Raw genomic sequence first — 21,868 nt, forward strand, 5'->3', positions numbered from 1 at the left:
CATTCACAAATCAAGCTGTTGATGCCAAAGCACTGACCACATTTTTACATCATTTTCCATACTGGCTAAAACCCAAAATGCATGAAGGTCTTTCTTTCCATCTCCTCCTTTCTCTCGAACTTCCTCATTTATCACTGGTATTAAAACATGTGAACAGTTACAGACAGATTAATTATCATCTGCAGTGCAGGGTTTCTATGCCATGTAGAAAGTGCCAAAAGCGATCTCTAAGTTTCAAGGAACATATGTTAAAAAAAAATAAAAGATCAGTATGCCGTTGGTAAACAGAGGTATTCCTAAAGTCAAGGTTTCAGGGAAAACTTTTTCATGAGAGCTATTTATTATTTCCATTTCCATATAAGCATACAATATCAATGCTACACTTACGAATGAAATAGATTTCGGTAACTGTGAAAACCTAAAAAATGTTTTTTATACCTCACTAATGAAATGAAGAATCTGATTTAGACATGCTCCAGATAATGAATGCTCTCCTATTTGTTCCGATTTCTGGGAAATATAACCCGCAGCTGCTTCCTACGGCAATCTAGACAAAGCTCACAGAGCAACTAAAAAGTAACTATCTCCTATCTGACAGGTAAATAACAGCTTCTGGAGCTTGAATGTGGGTAACGTAAGGCAGAAAATTCTACTAGAAAACAAATGAGTTATAATCTCTGAAAAAGACATTACAGCCAGCCAGGATCTCCAAGGCACCTTCTCTGGGCTGTGGGATTTAGATGAATTCAAACGCCAAACCCAACCCTTGGATTCATCTCAGGTTATCTAAGAGCATGAAAACATCTTTCACACCTACAAACAAAAGGAGCAAACATTTTTAGAAGGACATTATCCCAATAATTCAAATGCGCCCACACTTTTCCTGTGTTTCTGGTGTACCTAAATAAAAAGACCCGGTTATTGAAACCTTACATTTGTCCTTTTCCAAGAAAAGACACCAAACCCATGAATTCTAACACCATGCAGTTTTGTACTTTTTTTCATCTATCCCATAATGTTAGCAGGTGGGAGGGCAAAGAGTGGGTGCTCTCTAATTTTCAGAGATGGGTTCATATTTAACAGTAAAAAGCAACAATTTTGTCAGAAGCCTCTGGATGCTGGCACAACTCATTTTATCATGCTTTACTGTGCTAAGCAGGTAATGTGTCCTTTACAAAATGAAGGATTGCGGCAAGCCTGTATCTGCAAGTCTCTCAGCACCAGTTGTCTAACATTTGCTCACTTCATGTCTCTGGTCACACTCTGGTAATTCTCACAATATTTCAAACTTTATTATTATAATTTTTTATGATCTGTGATCAGTGATTATCATTCAATGAAAGCTCAGATGATGGTTAGCATTTTTTTAGCAATAAAGTGTTTATAAGTTAAGGTATGTACACTGTTTTTATAAGAGATAATGCTATTGCACACTTACTAAATCACACTATAGTGTAAATGTAGCTTTTACACGCACTAGGAAACCAAAAATTTCATTTGACTCACTTTGCTCCAGCATCTGGAACCAAACTTGCAATAAATATCTCTGTACACCTGTATTTCATGATGCGATTTTGCTTAGCAAATGCAGAGTTCCTCTCACACAAACTGGTGTCAGTGATGTGTGGTGGAAGACATCAGCTACTCCCAGGACTTCCCATTCCTTTTCCTGGCTACTTCACCTCCTGACCTCTGAGAACTCTAACTTGAGCTATTCTGAAGTGGATTTCATCTTTTGCCCTTTACTCCATGCTGCTAGATTACTGGTGGCTAACACACAGATCTAAGATACTTAACAAAAGCAACAGAATTCGGCTATAAAAACTTTTTCTAAGTAAGCAGACGCTAATGATTCATCCACCTTGCTTACAAAACATCAGCATCCAGAGGCAGGTAATCTAAGTCAAGCGCAGTATCAGGATGTTTTCATGCACCAACTTGTGTTTGCGTGCAAATGGTAATTCAAATACAAATAAACGTTCAGAAATATAAATAATTTAAAAATTAGGTATAATTTCAACAGAATAACAAAGTTTGCACTTAAAGAGACCCAAACTAAGAAAGCTGATACCTCGCTTTTGGAATGCAAATACACTGCTGGCAGCTCAAGGCTCCCCACCAGGATACACAACTTATTCCCTGAACATGGTGACCACTACTTGAAAACATGCATAAAAATAGATCCTAAGGGAAAGAAAGGAACATGACAAAAAATCATTTTTGGTGATTTTTACAACGATGAAGGGGTCAACTCCTTAAGACCTAACAGTTACAAATATATATGTGTACCTAACAACGAAGCCTGGAAATAAGAGTATACATACAAAAGCCAACAGATCTGACTGGAGCAACAGAAGACAGTCTGCTTCCAGGAATGAGCAGAACAGGTGTACTGTACAGAAGACCAAGAAACAGAAGGCCCAACAGGCGTCTACACAGCACCTCACCAAAACCCAAATCTGCAATACTCTCAAACACGTGTGGGACAGTCTCCAAGACACACCAGGTGCTCGGCCATAAAACACACTATATTTAAAAATTAAAAACAGAATTTTAAAAAGTGTGTTGTCTAACCACAATGGAATGAAACTAAAACTCAATAGCAAATGGAAATTCAGGAAATACACAAACATGGGAAATTGAACAAGTCCTATATAACCAATAGGTCAAAGAAAAAAGTCACAGGGAAATTAGACATAATTTGAGATGGATTAAGACGAAAATATGTGAGATACAGCTAAAGCAGTTCTTTGGAAGGAATTTATAAATGTAAATACCTACATAAAAAAAATCTCATCAATAACCAAACCTTCTAATTTCTTCAGAAACTGAAAAAAGAGCAAACTAAACCCAAAGCAAGGAGGAAGGATAAATAAGGATCACAGCAGAAATAAATGAAATAGAGAATAGGAAATCAACAGCAAAAAAAAAAAGGGAAAGGAAAGGAAAGGAAAGGAAAGGAAAGGAAAGGAAAGGAAAGGAAAGGAAAGGAAAGGAAAGGAAAGGAAAGGAAAGGAAAGGAAAAAAAGGAAAAAAAGAAAAGAAAAGAAAAGAAAAAAAGAAAAAAGAAAAAGAAAAAAAAGAAAAAGAAAATCAATGAAACCAAAAGTTGGTTCTCTGAGAAAAGCAAAACGTTAACAAAAATTAAGCTACAAGGGATCCCTGGGTGGTGCAGCGGTTTAGCGCCTGCCCTTTGGCCCAGGGTGTGATCCTGGAGACCCGGGATCGAATCCCATGTCAGGCTCCCGGTGCATAGAGCCTGTTTCTCCCTCTGCCTCTCTCTCTCTCTGTGTGACTATCATTAAAAAAAAAAAAAAAAATTAAGCTACAATAACCAGAACATAGACTGAAATTACTAAAATCAGGGAACAAGCCTACCAACCTCACATAAACAAAAGGGATTCTAAGGGAGTAATATCAATAACTGTGTGCCAACATATCAGACTGCCTCAGCCATGTGGACAAATTTTGGGAAAGAGACAAACTAGTCAAACTGACCCAGGAAGAAGTAAAATATCTACACAGTCTTATAAGAAGCTGAGATTGGATGAGTTATCAAAAAACTTCCCACAATTAAAAAAAAAAAAAAAAAAAAGGCCTAGGACCAGAGGGCCTCAATGATTAATCCTACCAAACAGTTAAAGAAAAATTAACACCAATCCTTTGCAAACTTTTCCCCAATAACAAAAACAAAAGCATAAGAGAAAGGAACACCTCTTACCTCATTCTGTGAGGCAAGTGTTAGCTAGCCTGATACCAAACCAAAGGCACCCCCCAAAAAAACTACAGCCCAATATGCCTTATTAACACAGAGACAAACGTCCCTAACAAAACATGAGCAAGCCAAAGCCAGCAACATATGAAGATTATATACCATGAGCAGGTAGGATTTATCCCAGAAATGACAAGTAGTCATTTGCCTGGGTGGCTCAGTCTGTTGTGTCTGGCTTTTGATTTCGGCTCAGGTCATGATCTCATGGTCATGAGACCAGGCCCCATGTCGGGTTCCATGCTCTCAGCATGGAGTCTCCTTATACATTCTCCTTCTCCCTCTGCCTGCTCACTCACTCTCGCTCTCCCCATCTTTCTCAGAAAAAAATAAAAATAAAACAGAACTAATCACTGTAATACACTATAGTAATAGAAAAAGGAACAACAACCTCAACAGATGCAGAGCACTTGAGAAAAATCTAACAGCCCTTCAGGATAAAAACATTCAAAGAACTAAGAGTAAGTACAGGAAAATCCCTCATCCTGAGGAAGGGTAACTACAGAGAGCCATTCTTTACACTTGGTGGTAAAAGCCTTCCCCCTGACATCAGGAGTGTGACACAGAGGTCTGTTCTTGACATCTATTCAGCATGGGACTAGTCAGAGCAACTAGGTAAGGAAAACAAAGAAAGGGAACCTGACTGGAAAGAAAAAAGGAAAACTATCTCTTTGCAGATGACATGATCCTACATAAAGTCCTAAAAAAATAAAAATAAAAATCACAAAAAATTATCAGAACTGATAAATGAGTTCAGCTCAGGTTGCAGGATATAAAATCAACAAACAAAATCAATCGTATTTCTATACACTTGCCATTAACAATCCATGGACGAAAATTAAGAAAACAATTCCCCTTAAATAGTACGAAAAATAAAATACTTTGAATTAACTGAACTAAAGATATGTAAAGGCTTATACACTAACACACGACGGAACTGAAATGAATAAGGCCCAAATAAATGGAAAGATACCCCTAACACATGGATTGGAAAACTCTATCTAGTTAAATGGTAATATTCCTCAAACTGATCTACAGATCCACGTAATCTCTATCAAAACTCTAGCTGCTTCTCTGAACTAAAAAGCTGATCTAAAATTAATATAGAACACAAGGGACCCAGAACAGCCAAAGAAAATCTTGAAAACACAGAACAAAGTTGGAAGACTTAAAAAGAGTTTCTGATTTAAGACTTACACAAAGCTACAGTAATGACAGTGAGGTACTGATATAAAAGAGAAAACAGAATGCAGAAAAAAACCCTAAGTCAAGAGACACAAAAAAATCAAAGACCCTGAACAGATCCTCAGGAGCTGTAGGGCAACAAGAAAAGACTAAAGTTTGTGTCACTGGAGTACAGGGACTGCTCCGAGGGCCATGGTGGCCTCCCACATGTGCACACAGGCCACACGGACAAAAGCCCAATACCCTGAGATCCTCCCAGAACTCAAGGATGGGAAGTCTGAGGCGGTGTCCTTCCTGCCCCATGGGAGGCTGACAGGGACAGTCAGATAAGGTGTCCTTCTGATGAGATACAGAGCTATCTGCCCACCCCCTCAGAATGTGAAAGTGCTCCAAGCAACGGGGCATCTCCAAATGGTCACCCTGGTCTTCTGGCCCCTTGTCAGCACGTGGGACGAGGATCAAGGCTTCTCCTTCTCACTGTCCACAGAAGTAACAAACCGTCTAAATCTAACAATAGCCTGTGGTATCTTTACCAGTCACAGTCAGCCTCAGCCTTGGCCTTCTGTGGCCTGACACAAGGCCCCCAGAACAGGGGAAAGAACACAAGGCTGCAAATGTATTTGAACAAATAATGGCTGCAAACTCCCCCAAATTTGGCAATAGAAACTTAAAGATTCAAAAAGTCAAGAGAATCCAGAAAAGGTATACCCAAAGAAATCCATACCAAGACATCATAATTAAACTTCAGAAAAGACAAAGAAAAATCTTAAAAGCAAAGGAGAGAGAAATGAAGGATTATGTACAGAGATGGGGGATGGACAGACACAATAATCTGGATGACAGTGATTATCTCATCTGAACAGAAGCACACAAGACTCATATCAACATCCGATCCTTAATGACCCACCTGGTACAGCCACAGCAGCATGACCTGGACGCCCCAGAAGGGCTGTGTTCTCAGGCTGTGTCCCACTCCTCACAACCTCACTTCACCTCTGCCCAGCCTCCAGGTGCTGCTGAGAAACTTTTCTTACTTTGTCAGCATGTGTTAAGTTTTAACTTATTATTCAATTATTATAATTCAAACTCTTACCCTGCAAGGAAACTGATCTGTTGGGATGTTCTTAAGCAATCAAATTTCTAACAAGATACTTACGGCCATTCAGATTCAGGCTGCTTTTGGTGAGCTTCAATGACATCAATGGCAATGTTCAAATTTTCTTCCAGTTCTTTCATTCTTTCAGAATTCAGGGATGTGAACAAAATCATTGATGAGTAGGCAACAATTTTTTTGTCGGGATGATTTAAGCAAGACCTTCCAAATAAAGAAATGACGGTGTGAGCCCTACTCAGCAATATGATAAAATATGATTATGATACATACATAATAATCCTCCCATTAACAAATTTGAGTGCCTACTTATGTTTTTAAGGATCTGATGAAGAATTACAACACTTTGAAACAAGTACACCATTTACTGTAAAAATAGCAATATAAAATGAGTCACAGCACAAAGCATCCAATATTAAAAATGCAGCTAACTTAAGACTCAAAAGTAAAAAGCAAATACCATCTGATTAAAGAAAAAGATAAAAGGATTACATTTATAAAGCACTAAGACTTTCACTCTTGTTAGAAAAAAAAGATCAAAGGCAAAACACACTATGCCCTTAACTACAGGCATTTCTTCAATAGTTACAAGGGACAGAACGTGTAGGGGGAAAGACGGTATACTGGCAAAAGAGAATGTGGAGCCAAGAGACCCAGTGGGAGTCCTGCTTCACCCCATACCCCATCAGCTGTGTGATCTCAGGAAGGTCAATGATTTATCGACTATCAATAATGTTATGGGTCATGGCAGGATTTGCTTTTTCAGTTAAACTTCATAATACTCTTCTGGAGGAAACATTATCCTTATATTACAAAGACTGTGTTGACTTTACTTGCCTAAGGGCACAAAGCCAGTGCCTCCCAAAGCAGGAATTCAAATTTGGTTATATTTGTCTCACAGATACATGTGAAGTCAAATAACCTCCTTCCATGTGTTTTCTGATATAAAAATGGAAGACAACGACCTCCGTGGCCTATCTCAGGGGCTTCAGTGAGGATTGGATTTGATGCCATCAGTAAATCCACCACTCACGGGCACCTGGGTGGCTTACTGGCTGAGCATTTGCCTTCAGCTCAGGTCGTGATCCCGGGGTCCTGGGATTGAGTCCTGCATCCGGCTCCCTGCAGGGAGCCTGCTTCTCCCTATGCCTCTCTCTGTGTATCTCTCATGAATAAATACAATCTTTAAAAAAAAAAACAAAAAACTGCCGTGTAAATTATCGTAACTTCTCTGACTGCCCTGTTGAACAGCCCCTCCTCTATGTTTCTGTGACGTCTAGATTGACCCTCACTGTGTCTGTTCTTACCCTATGGTGTGCTCACCTATACCTTTATTTCCCCCAACAAAGCATGGGTTTCTGGGGAGTAATAAACATATCCAAATTACCCATATTCCACTTACCAGCTCAGAACCTCACAGATATTAGGTGTCTAAAATGTTTTAGAAGCATGAATTCTCAAAAAATGAGTAATTTCTATTTCTGGAGCTTGAATTCCATAATGCTTTCCTTCCACCCAAGCTTAATTATCATTAATCGTAAAGATTTGGTGCCCTCAACTCTAATTATTTGTAGGAATTTGCGAGCCGGTTATAGACTCAGTGAGCTGTATCTGCTTATATCAAGTTTATCTGATCCTGACATCAGCCCTTACACAGAGCCCAGGGCACCTCTACAACTAGACCCACCAACAAAACCACTCTGAGTTCTCTTGTCAAAGGTTAGTTTTTGAATTTCATGTATATGAAATGATAGAACCATGGTCTTTTTAGAAGTCAGAAAACCTCTTATCAATATACTCACAAAAAGAGTTCTGGGAAAGCATGCACCCAAACAATAGACTGAGAATCTTCATTCCGCGAGGCAATGTTGCCTAGAAACTGCAGGCCACAGCGGAAAGCTAAGGATTTATAAAAAGTAAAAAAGATATAATTTAAAAATTTTTTGACACACTGAATAAACATATCTTATTAAAAAAAAATCCACATTATTAAACAAGAAGTTTCTGTTAACTTCTAACAAGTCTCTCACCTCAATGAAATTCTGGGCACAATGCAATGTACTCTAGATAAAATTAATTAACTTCTTAGAAAGATTGTAAATATAAACACAAATATACCTTTAATTTATAATAAATATCACTGGATTACATGTTCCAATTAAGACAGGTACTCTTAGACTGGATTTTTTAAAATCTAACTTAATGCTATTTTAAATAAACATCTAAAATGTAAGAATATAGAAATACTCAAAGTTAAAGAATAGTAAAAAGATACATTAAGCAAATACCAGCCTATAAAGGAAGTCATATACCACTTAAAATTAGACATAATAGACATTCAGGCAAAAAGCATTACTGGAGATTGTTATTCATAATCATTTCAGCACCCTCCCCTTCCCCCGCTCAGTCAGTGGAACATGCAACTCTTGATCTCAAGGTTGTGAGTTTGAGCCCCAAGTTGAGTGTAGAGATTACAAAAGAAAATAAACTTAAAAAAAAAAAGTCATTTCAGAATGAATTCACCTGAAAGATGTAACAATTTTAAATTGCAATCACCTAATAATATGACCTCAAATATATATATACACACATAAAAGAAAAACTGACAAAGGTAGAGAAGGAGAAAAATCCACAATTAAATTTGGCAGTAGTTATACATCTTTCTGGGCAACTTATAAAACATTAAGACAAAAAATCAGTATATTTAAAGGATCTTAATAGCATTTAATAATAACCTAGTTGACATATTTAGAATATTTCACCAAATAAAACTGCAGAATATTGTACAAAATCCAGAAAGCTGACAACACCCAGTGCTGGCATGGATGTAGAGCAATAAGAATGCTCATTCATGGCCAGTGGGAACACAGAAGGGTGCAGCCCACTCCGGAGGACAGTTTAGTTCAATGGTTTCTTACCAAACTAAACATACTCTTAATGTACAATCCAACAATCACAATCCTTGGTATTCACCCAAAGGAACTGAAAATGTATATCCACACAAAACTCTGCACATTGTTTACAGCAGCTTTATTCATAGTTGCCAAATGAAAGCAACCAAGATGTCCTTCTGTAGGTGAATAAACTATGGTCCCTGCAGACAATGAAATATTATTCAGCACTAAAAAAGAAACGAGTCATCAAACCATGAACAGATATGGAGGAAACTTACGCATTACCACACACATTACCAAATGAAAGAGGTCAATGAAAAAGCCACATACTGTACTATTCCAACTATGATTTTCTGGAGAAGGCACAACTATGGTGACACTACAAAGATCCACAGTTGCCGGGGTAAGGGCAGGGACGGCGAAAGGCAGAGAACACAGAACGTGTAAGCCAGGAAAACTACTCTGTGCGGTATCATGATGATGAATACAGGTCACTGCATGTAGTTTTGTCCAAACTCATAAAATGCAAAAACCCCATGAATGAACTATATAATGTAAGCTATGGACTCTGAGTAATAACAATGTAACAAATGTAATAAAAGGCAGTCCCTGAACACATGGGGATTGGGGTATGGACATGGTCACACAGTCAAAAATCCACATATGATTTCTGACTCCCCAAAATTTTAACTACGGATAACCTACCAGGAGATTTGCTGATAACCTAAACAGTTGATTAACACACAGTTTGTCCATTATATGTAGTGTATACTGTATTCTAATAAAGCTAGAGAAAATCGTAAGAAAGAGAAAATACATTTACAGTGCTGCTCTCTAACACATCAGTATATACGCGGAGCTGAGCAGTTCAAACCTACTGCACAGGGTCAGCTCTCCCTCTGGAGCCAGACATTGACAGCAGGGGAAAGCTGTGCAGGTGTGGGGGCAGGAGATACATGAGAAATCTCCATACCTTCTCATTGTTGCTGGGAACCTAAAACTGCTCTGAATAATAGTCTATTTAAAGAAAAGAAGAGTAACAGTACAACAGAACTGTTTAGTGACCAGAAAACAGACCTACATGCAATCCCCACCTTAGTGTGAGCCCGTGCGAGTATCTGACCTTTGTGAAATCCAAGCTCTTCACCATAATACGTGGACAGTGCCTGTTTTGTTAGTACTATGGTAAGGATGACATGGGAACCCACCAACAGTGTTGAGCATCCAAGAGGGAACACAACACCTGGCCACCATACACAACAGGGACTGATAAATGCTGGTTTAAAAAGTCCAATTTCCAAATGTTACATGAAAACACATTTGTTCCTGTGGTCAGAGATTCTAAATAGACAACCTGAGTGCTTACTGTGTAAATCCTCATTGAGAATCCTACTATTGAGATAGGTATTCTCATCCTCATTAGAGAGCACAGGAGACCAAGACCCACAGAGGTTATAGGGAACCTGACCAAAGTCACACAATTATAAAGTATCACAATTTTGGATTTATTCCTGTGATTGTATTAATCCAACATGGTAATCTCATGCTTAGCAGAATATCCCATCCCCTGAGTTATACATGAAGTTGACTGGTAAAAACGAAAAAAATTTTTTCAACTGCAAAATATGTAGTCTTTTCGAGGACATAAGGCATAGAGTAAAACAATATTTCACCATATAATGGAGCAAAAGACAACTCTCAAGACATTTTTAAAAACTGATATACATACAATGCTCATTTACTACATCACAATTATGTTTACATACAATTACTTGGGGAAAATAAGCCCCAAAAATGATTAGAAAAAAAAATCCCATTTAAAATTAGAAGACAGACCCTAAATAACCTATGGGGACAGAAAAGAAATCTTGATGGAAATATGGTATTTCACACCAAATATTAATGCAAATTCCCGAAACCAAAGCTTCTAGATGGAGCTACTATGGTACACAAAGGAATATTTTTAGCTTGCATACTTTGGAAAAGAAGAATGAAGAAAATAAATGAGCTAAGCATTTACTTCAAGAAACTACAAAAAGAATAATAACCCCAAAATAGTGAAGGAGGAAAATAAAAATTAAGAGCAAGAAATTATTAAAAGTGAATGCAGTCAATCAAAGAAAATATCAAGAAATCCACTATGTGACTCTTCAAAAAGCTCAAAACTGATTAATCTTTGGGAAAACTGATCAAAAAGGAGGGAAAGCACAAAGAACAAAGATATTAAATTCTCAGAAATGACAAAGAAACACTGCCATGGATCTTACAGACACCAAAAAAGATAGTCAGAAAATATTACAAATAACATTATGCTGCACTGTTTGAAAATTTAAATTAAATGAACAAAACTCTAGAATACAGCTAACAAAAACCACCTCTGTAAAATATTCAGGGAATGCCTGCAGAGTCTTATACGATTAAGATCATCAAACTGGCAGTCAGAAAATTTCCCACCAAAAAAATAATCCTAGACCCAAGTGGCTTTACTGCCCACTCACATTCCAGGAAGAAATAATTCCAATTTTACACAACTCTTGCAAAGAACAGGAGAGAAGACCCTCAAACCAAGGTGGGGAGGCTCGCGTAACAGTGATATCCGAGTCAGAATAAGCACAGCAGGAAAACAGAAGATAACAGAATGTAAAAAATACTAAGAATATATTTCAAAATGAATCCAGTCATACACAGCATGATAAAGCTGAACTTAGACCTTAGACTGCAAGTTTGTTTAATGTCACAAAGTCAAAATTTATAACTTACCACATGAACCTACAAAGGACAGAACCATATGATCATCTCAAATACAGCAGGGAACATATGTGATAAAATTCAACACCCTATTCATTATTTCAAACAACAAACAAAACAACTCCCAGCCACCAAAGACTACAAGGGGGCTTCTTTAACCTAAAAATGGGTATCCAACAAAAAATCCACAGGCACACATTATAATTAATAGTCAACTGGAGAGAGTTCCTTCTGAAAGGGAAGAAGACAGAGGTACCTGCTGTCACCATTTCTAGTCAACATTCTACTGAAAATCCAGGCAAGCAAGACAAAGGAAGGCCAAACACTGGGAAAGAAGGCACTATCTATTTTTCTTCCATAGTTGATGTCATTTCTAATGTACGTAGAAAATATTTTTAAGTGGGTAAGTTTTTTGTTTGAATTAATAAGAGTCACAAAAGTTGCTGGATGCAAAGTCAGTATTAAAAAATGGGGCACCTGGATGGTTCATTCAGTTAAGCATCTCACTTTGGCTCAGATCATGATCTCAGGGTCCTGGGATCTCAGAGCCCCATGTTGGGCTCCCTGCTCAGCAGGCAGCCTGCTTTTCCCTCTTCCCCCTGCCCCTCCCCCACGTGTACATGCTTGCTCTCTCTCAAATAAATAAAATCTTAAAAAAAAAAATTAAAACGTCAATAATATTTCCATAGATATAGGGAACAAGCCCCTCCCCCAAAAAAATCAAGAAGAGAGACCATGTATAAAAGCATGAAAATGTAGCTAAAAGTGATGTACAATGCCACTAAGAAAAAAGAAATTCTAAAATTTGATTGAGTGAAGAATTACACCATGTTCACAGATTAAAGGAATTCATTTTTCTCTAGAGATTAAATGCAATCTGTGTCTCAATCCCAACAGGGTGTGTATGTGTGTGTGCATGTGTATAATTTTACACATCAGAGGATGTCTATATGTTTCTGTGGGTGTCTGTGTAATTTGACAAGATGATTCTAAAATTTGTCACTGTACAAAGGGCAAATAGCAGAGACGCTGTTGAAAATCACTAGTAAGAGGATGTGTTTTCACAGAACAGTAAGCAATTGTAGGTAACAGTGCGGTACTGGGGCAGGAAGAGATAAATAGACCAACAAAAGAGAAAAGAACAAGAAACAGATGAAAATCTAAATTGGCATGATTAACAACAGAGATACAACAACAGATTATTGAGTACAAAAGATGGTCTTTTCAAAAAATAACACTAGGACCACTGGGTACCAGTATGGAAAAATGGAAATTGGGATTCCTTCCTCACACAGCACAGAAAATTCAATTCCAAGTACTAACTTAAATGTAAAAATGTAAAAATAGAAAACAACCCCGCAGAATAAGAAAGATATTTTAAACAAGATACAGAAAATTATACCAGAGAAAAACATTAAAACTAAGAACATTTTTTTTTCTCAAAAGACATCATAAAGAGAGTTTAAAAAACACTAGCCTCAGAACAGAAGAGATAAACACGTAAGAGAAATACATAACTGCCACAGGATTTATATACAGATTAAGAGAGCCTTTTTATAAATCAGTCAAAAAGACAGACAAATCCAACAGAAAAATGGGGGGAAAGTTTGAAACAACACTTAATAAAGATATCCAAAAGGCAAAGTATAGAAAGTGCTCAACGCCATGGGAAAACCACAAGATTCTACTACACACCACTGGACTGGCAAAAATCAGTCAGAAAGTAACCAAGCATTTGTGAGAATGAAGAGAACAAACAACAAGGGGGTCTCTCCAGTTCTGTGCATCCCAGAGATTCCGGGAGTTCTGAGGGCCAGCTGGGTTTACAAGGTTTCTGAGTGAACACCAGGTACTGGACAGAGCCTCAGAGCTCCTTGTAAAACCTCCATTGCCTGCTCTGCCAAAGTGAAGGTGGGCCCTTCCACTGGTTCTCCTTTGTGCCCCCTAAGTTCAGCCTCCTCTGTCCGCAGAGGCCTCTGAGGGAGGGGTGCTGGAGGAAGGGAGGCACCTGGTTCTGGGTGGCTCATCTGGCCAGGCTTCAGCAGCATGCCGATTAGCATGCGACTGATCAGCCCTTGCAGAGTGTGACACAACCAGAAGTATCCAGCAGCTAAAAACTTCCCCAGGACACTTCAAAGAAACTCCCTGTGAAGGACTTCCCCTGCACACCAGAGGGTAGATTTCCAGCAAGTTCCTCCAACACCACCTGTCAGAGACCTCTCTATCAGCCAGTGAGCTGAGACAATGCCCTCTCCAAGGAGGGCTGGATCTCAGACCTGCGGGGAGGGGAGTCTCTCCCTTGGACACTCATCTCAGCCCTAGGAGTCCTGGCTGCTTGACATATCAGCAATCCTGTGTTTTCTGGCATTCTCTGCACTTAGTAGTCAATCCCTAGGTTTCTCAAAACCCTTGTTATAGTCAGCAATTCTTTACATTTTCTCTGTTCAAGTTATTTTGTGGTTGTCATCTCCTGGACGTGCCCTCGCTGGCAGAGAGGATGGAGAGAAGGAAGGGGGGAGGGAGTAAGAGAGGGCAGAGTAGAAGCAAGAGAAGAGGGCATAAGGCATAGACCTTAGAACACAATGATTAGCTAAACAAGTCAGGATCAAGTCAGGTGGACAAGACTACGTATTTCACCAAAGAAAACACAATATAAAGAATTAAACTAAAAAAAAAAAAAAAAAAAAAGAATTAAACTACACAGGCAACACTGAGGTGACAAGGAGATTACGGCTGCAGGAAACAGCCACCAACCTTGGAAGTGAAGGCACAAATGGGAAGGTCAGGTTCTGAGAAGTGGGACCCAGCAAGGGCTGTGTGGGGCAAAAACCCATGCCTCGGCAGGAGGGGGCTGCCCAGCTCCTGCAGGGGCCTCGGAAGCACGGAGGATACTTCCAAGTGGGATTCGGGAAGGGCCCTGGCCAACTGGTAACAGTACTCCCGGGATCACACAGGGAGGCTGGAAGCGGGGAGTAGCTGCTGTTTTCCAAAAGAGACAGGAATGGCGGTGCAAGTCCCTAATTCCCTTCTCCTGCCCGCCAGCCTCCCACCAGGATCCTTTATTAGCTGAATCTAACAGAAAGCAAAGGACAGGTGGGTTTGTGGACTCCTGGCCCTGGCAACACAATAGAAAAACAGAGACAGAGGGGTGAGCTTGAACTGAATTGAGACAGCCTAAGAACCAAAACAGTATCTAGGATTAGGCAACCACTAACATGATATGCACATGTGATTTACGTGGATTCTTATTCTAGCTTCACAGTAAGGCAGACAGCATTATCTACGTTTCACAGATGAAGAAATGGAGGTACAGAGTAATTAAATAAATCACCCAAGGTCGACAGCTAGGGTGGCCCAGCCAAAGCTTGGAGCAGGCTGTATGCCCTCAAGTGAGCTCACATTCACACAATTCACATGGGCAGAGTGATGCTCATCAGTGAAATATTTAAAATACTTCTGTGCTTTGCAGTAACCAGACACGACCATGAATCCCTGTAGGCCCACCCCTGTCCCAGCCCCTTCCTCAGGACACACCCCATACCTAAAAGGCCACTGCCTGACCGAGCTTCAGCCTCCCAGGGCCATGCCCCAACTATGCCTGGCATGCATGCTGAGGTGTCAACACCCGCACCCTACTGTTTGCTCACTGGTTTTGAAGTGGTTCACATCGGGGCCAGGGCAGCCCATGCAGGCGGAATGGCATGTGATGAGATCGTGAGTGGAAAGGGACTGAGACACTTCTGGGGAACCAAATACCCACATGAGAACAGCATTAAGAACCGAGGGATGAGGTCAACAGGCAGTAGTAATAAAAGGGGTGGCTAACATTTGTTGGGTATTTACCAGGGGCTAGACACTGTGTTCTAACTGTGCGATCTCCTCTAATCCCCACAACAACCTTATGCGTTGGCTTTAATATTCCAGCCCTTTGACACAAGACCAAACCAAAGCTCTAAGATCACAAAGCTTGCCCCAGGGCCAAAGCAGCAGGACTGGCAAAAACAAGAGGTGGCTCTTCTCCCCACCAGGAATCCAAGCTGATCAGGGAAGGTAAAAGGTCACAGGAGGAGCTGAAATGAAAAATTCTGCTCCACGAAAGGATTCCCACCAGGCAGCAACCACGAGGCAATTTTAAGAGCAGGGCACTCCCGACATCTTTCCATTTTCTAGACCTCTGCTTTTCTGGAAGAGGGGCGGGTCTGGTGGGCCTGCTGGTCCAGCCCCAGAGCTCTAGGCACCCCAGCCTCAAGACTCTCCTGGGATGTGGCCTTCCCTTCACACCAGCCTAACCAGAGAATGGGCTGCTCCCCCAATACTTCCGAGGCAGAGGAACTGTGAAGATTAGGAAAGATAAGGTGAGTGATGTGCCTGTGATCTTCAGGTGTTCACAGTAACCCAGCAATCACTGGCTCAGGGAGCTGTGGAACTGTGGTCAACTACGGAAATTACAAAGAACACAAAGAAATACAAAGACAAGAAAATGATGAACAAGGACTCCAGCACAGACTTAAGTTAACATTACAACCTACAAGAAGCAAAATACAGAACTGCAAGTACATGTTCATTCCCATACAGACAAATCCTGAAAAAAGACAAAAAAATCAAGTGTTCTTCTAAAGCAGCCTGCATATACATGGAAATTATTTTTCTCTCCACTTTTCTGAGTTTTTAAAAAGTATAATGAAATTATAGAAAATGCTTATAACGAATCTTTATACCTTCATTTTTAATCTGAAGTCACAATTTAAAATGACTATTTTTTTTACTATTTTAGAATATTAACACTCAAACCCTTGTAGATTTTAATTTAACACACGCACACACAAAAGCCAACAATATAAGTTGGCTTGAAAGCTAACTGACCTAACAATCATTCAGGCAACTAAAAATTAGCACTCTGAATCAGAACACAATTCCAGGAAGGAAAAGGTTTAAAGATGTCCCAGCAGCACGAAAAGAAAACTCCAGACAAGTACTAATGACAGTTTACTTTTACCAAACAGCTTATCAAGTGATCTGTGTAAATACTGCAAATGTTACAAAGCCCCTCAAAAATCCCAACATTATTTTTACAGATTAGAAACGAATAAAGGCCAAAAACAACACCAATAATTCAATTAAAATAACTCATGCTTGTGTTTACATAAAATTTGATGAGCATAATATATTCGTCACACCACTGCAATTATTCTCTGAAAATAATACTCTAAATATTATTTTGACAATGTAATTACAGTTTTTACCTCAAGAGTGGTAACAAAACGCTGGCACAGATACACTGCTAAAAATCCACCAAGAATAAGGTTCTCACAGAGAAACAGTCACAACACAATATGGGTGCTTTATTAAGAACCAGAATACTTTTTAAAAGGCTTGTATTAGGCTTGAACTAACATACTATAAATTTTTTCTAAGTTTCATTGTTGAATCCAAATTTCACTATGGAGGGATCCCTGGGTGGCGCAGCGGTTTGGCACCTGCCTTTGGCCCAGGGCCCGGTCCTGGAGACCCGGGATCGAATCCCACGTCGGGCTCCCTGCATGGGGCCTGCTTCTCCCTCTGCCTATGTCTCTGCCTCTCTCTCTCTCTCTCTCTCTCTCTCTCTGTGACTATCATAAATAAATAAAAGTTAAAAAAAAAAAAAATTTAAAAAAAAAAAAAACAAATTTCACTATGGAATTCCAAACAAACTCAGGAACACTGTGAACTGCCCTTTTCAAGACAAAAATGAGAAGTAAGATTTAACTTCCCTTCCCCTCCTCACCTTGGTAATATCCTTCCAACTCTGCCTACAAACACACCTCATCTATATAAAGCTGACACAACTGGAAAGTACAGACCTAAATCAGGGGAGAGGTGGCCCATTCTCATGGACTGGAAGACTCCATTATCAGTAAGATGGCAGTCTCCCCAATGGATCTACAGATTCCACCAAATTGCTAGTATGCACAATATAGAAATAAATCTTAAACCTTAATAGCAGGGGCGCCTGGGTGGCTCAGTCAGTGAAGCATCCGCCGTCAGCTCAGGTCATGATCTCCTGAGAAATCATGGTCCTGGAATCAAGTCCTGGATCAGGCTCCACATTCAGTGGGGAGTCTGCTTCTCCCTCTCTCTCTCTCTCTCTGCCTCTCCCCATGCTCACACACACACTCTCTCTCTCTCTCTCTCTCAAATAAATAAATAAATCTTAAAAAACAAACCTCAACCAGAAAAAAATAAACAGCCCTACTAAAAACTGGGCAAAGAACTTGAAAAGGCATTTCCCCAAAGACAATTTACAAATGGCCAAAACAAGTACCTAAGATGTTCAGCATCATTAATCATTAGGAAAACACAAATCAAAACCACAATAAGATACCACTTCACAACCATCAGGTGACTATAACCCCCCAAAAAGGAAAACAAACACTGGCAAGGATGTGGAGATACTAGAATGCTGTACGTTGTTGGTAAAAATGTTAGAGTTCAGCTGCTGAGGAAAGCTGGGCAGTTCCTTATCAACTTAAATAGAAATTGACCCACAGCCATTCTACTGCTAGGTATATACCCCAAAGAACAGAAAGCCGATACTCCAATAAATATGTATACAGGCATGTGCAGAGCAGTGCTGTTCTAAACAGCTGAACAGTGGTGCCAGGGCCAAATGGTGGAAGCAATGCAAATGGAACGAATAAACAAAATATGGTCTGTGCACACAATGGAGTAGTATTCAGTCATCTAGAAAAATGAAGCACTGATACGTGTGACAACATGTGTATACTCTGAAACACTCTGCTTTGTGTGAGAAGCCAGACAAGGAAGGTCCCGTAATTCTGATTCCACTTATATGAGAAATCCAGAATTGGTAAATCCACAGGCAGAGAATGCAAGGGAGGGGAGAACAGAAAGCAGCTGCTCAGTGGGTAGAGGGTTTCATTTTGGAGCCATGACAATATCTGCAATTAGACGTGGTGGCTGCACAACACTGCCAACGCTCTCAATACCAATCCGCTGTTCACTTTAAAGTGGTTACTTATATGCTGTGTGAATCTCATGTCAGTAAAAAATAGATTACTTAATTAAACTTAACACAACCGCATCTGCCAAAACTGTAAACTGTTCTGAACACACCAACACAACACAGGTGCATGAAGACATGCCTGCTGGTCGGCGCGGATCAGTGAGAGGCCAGACCACCAACCACACAATCCATTTATCCGTCAATGACAAACTGGGTCATAAAAACTTTCAGAAATCAGCTCCTTTCAGCATTCTGTGAGGTCATGGACTTGCTTCAGTAAAGAGAAAAATCAATCCCGTGAAACAGTATTTATCAGATAAACACCACACGACCAACATATCTTTCGTGGCTGATCTGGGATGGAGCAGAGCGGCCCATGGAGTCCAGGGAAGACAGGAGGGCACATTATGTGCTGACGGAAGGACGGGGAGCAGAGGGAAAGGGTAATTTCAGGAGAAGCGGCGCTCAGTGGGCGCATGGGGATGGGGCTCAATGCGCCAGGGGAGGGCTGGCTTGCTCTGATGGCTCTTTAATCACAGCGTTCGTGTAGTGCTTCCTCTTGGGTGCCTTATTTAGGAATACATCATTACCAGGGAAACCCACTCCTGCCCACCACAGTGCATCGGCGCTGCCAGCGACACACTATCCACCACATCAGTATTTTTCAGTAATTATAAAATGCAGTACGTTCTGAACTCTCTTTCTGAATTACCATACCACACACAGTCTTCAAAAATAGCTGCTTTTCCATGGGACAGAGTAAAATCTGGATTTTTGCTGGTTTTTCTTCCCCCATTTGATCACTGAGGCTTCCATTGTATCATAAAATGGAGCTACAAAAAGACCCTTAAACAGATATCAAAAATACTTTCCAACTAAGCCCTACACCCTGTTGGTTTCTTAACAATACCTGAGAAATTAGTGCTGTCCAAAAAAAAAAGAAAAGAAAAGTAGAGCACTTAGTGTGGAAATTCTTAGACCATTTAATTAATTCAAAAGATAGTTAAAATTTCCCAAAGGAAGAACTCTAAAACAAGTAGAAAGACACAGGAATTTGAATAAAGGAGCTTTACATGAGAATGGTAAGGACCCACAGAATAGAAGGAAAATTAAACCAAACTGGGCAGCACCTCTGACACCTGAGGCAGCCCACAGTACTCGGAGCCTCTGCTTCTCCACCTGTGAAAAGACTGCCACCTCGAGTTCTCTACCTGCTTCCAACAGCAGCAGATATAGCAACATGAAGGCCAGTAGGCCTCACTGTTCAGCCTGTTTCGGCACTGACAGATATGGAAATCAATCTGTAAATCAGATCATATTTTACAAACAGCTGTAGGCTTCTCCTTTAGAGGAAGCATTTGTTGGATTATTATTAAAAAGAATTCCTCTAACCCACAATCTAGTACATCTTCTTATAAACTGGACATTTACAATAAGAGTTTATTATTAAATGACTGAGGTTTGCGCATAAGTATCTCAAATCACTGGAAAAAGAAACTGCAAGTTAAAATTCTGTTTTCTGTCATATTACAATAATAACCTGTCTGAAGGACAAGTATGGATGTTAATAGTTTAAGAACCAAAAACGTCCCAAAAAGTCTAGAAAAGCTTCCTGGTCTTCTAATTGAGAGGCTTCATTTTTCTGTTAATCCCTTATCAACAGCTATTAACAATGAGAACTTCCTTCCCCCTTGGTCACACCATATATTTAACTTACGTAACGTACTGTCACTGCACCGTAAACACACAGAGGCAAAGATTTTTCCGTCTGCTCTGGTGACCATTCGGATCACACCCAGCACTGAGAACAGGCACACCACATCCACACGTACCGAGAGACACTGAACGACTCTGCTCGGGCTGCCCTAACATGGCACCACAGACTGGGTGGCTTACACAGTGGGAATTTACTTTCTCAAATGTAAAGGCTAGAAGTCCAAGATCACAGTGTGGGCAAGGCTCACTCCTCTTAAGGCCCCTCTCCTGGGCTTGCAGACGGTGGTCCTGTCCCCATGTCCTCACGTCATCATCCCTCTGTACGTGTCTGTGTCCTGACCTCCTCTTCTTACAAGGACAGCAGGCATAATTGTAGGGCAAACCCATGTGACTTCACTTCACCTTATTTATCTCTTTAATGGCTTGGTCGCCAAATACAGTCACATTCTGAAGTGCTAGGGGTTGGGACTCTACCATATGGACTTGAGGAGAGTCAGGGGGTGCAATTCAGCCCACAGGAGAGCAAGGAAAGGAAGTTGTTGCAACTTTCTTTTATGATAATTCGCTAACATCACTGAATAAGTGTCTCTGTATCATGAAATACAAATCATTTGCTTTAACTCAAAGTTGTGGTTTTTAAATCCTTTTCAAAAGTACAAATAACCCATGAATCATACTGCAAATTACCTGTCAACAGGGATTCCTGTTCCACCCGCAGTTCACGAAAAAGAAGAATCAAATCAACAGCAACGCCAATTGTATCCAAATTCCTGTAAAACATTTTTAAAAAAAGACAAAGTCAAACCCATTAATTTTCTTAAACCTGCATTTCAAATGATGATCCAGGGAATGGAGCTGTGACTTCTGGGTCACGGTGTGTGTGGTAAACAGAATTGTGGCCCCTTGAGCTGTCCACATCATAATCCGAAAGCCTGTGAATGTGTCACATCCCACAGCAAAGGGGACCTTAGGTCATCGGTAGATTCAGGATCTTGAGATGGGAAAATGACCCTGGACTAGCCAGGTGGGCCCACAACAGTGCCAAGCGTTCTTAAAAGAAGAAAATGAGAGGGGAGGATGTCAGAATCAGGGAAGGGGCTGTGAGCCCAGGAATGTAGGAAGCTTCTAGAAAAGGCCAGGAAATGGATTTTCCCCTAGAGCCTCCACAGGGAACTCAGCCATGTTGACCCATTCTAGCCTTCTGAATTCCCGAACTGAAAGATAACAAATCTGTGTTGTTTCACGCCACTAAGTGTTTGGTAATTCATCACAGCATCAGGAAGAAGGTAATCCAGATTTGGGCAGAGGAAGCAGCGGTGCTGCTGTAAATAAACATCTGACCGTGTGGGAGTGGCTGGGGAAGCTGGCAGGAGCCTGGTGGTGGGCAGGGGCTGGAAGAATAGTGAGCAGCACCTGAAACACTCTGATGCCTTTTCTGGCTG

The 21,868-nt window shown here is 40.3% G+C and overlaps 1 protein-coding gene across 1 annotated transcript in view; it reads right to left on the bottom strand.

The window, feature by feature from the left end:
* The window catches only part of ATXN10 (ataxin 10), a 162,844-nt gene that overhangs the window by 114,050 nt on the left and 26,926 nt on the right, over window positions 1-21,868 (bottom strand). Inside the window, exons 3-5 of the mRNA XM_041754541.1 lie at window positions 21,114-21,196; window positions 7,868-7,964; window positions 6,111-6,269 (exon numbers count right to left, since the gene is read on the bottom strand). Of these exons, the coding sequence (XP_041610475.1) occupies window positions 6,111-6,269; window positions 7,868-7,964; window positions 21,114-21,196 (339 nt within the window). The remainder of the gene's footprint in view (window positions 1-6,110; window positions 6,270-7,867; window positions 7,965-21,113; window positions 21,197-21,868) is intronic.

Source organism: Vulpes lagopus, chromosome 5 (genome assembly GCF_018345385.1).
Source record: "Vulpes lagopus strain Blue_001 chromosome 5, ASM1834538v1, whole genome shotgun sequence".
Taxonomy (NCBI): domain Eukaryota; kingdom Metazoa; phylum Chordata; class Mammalia; order Carnivora; family Canidae; genus Vulpes; species Vulpes lagopus.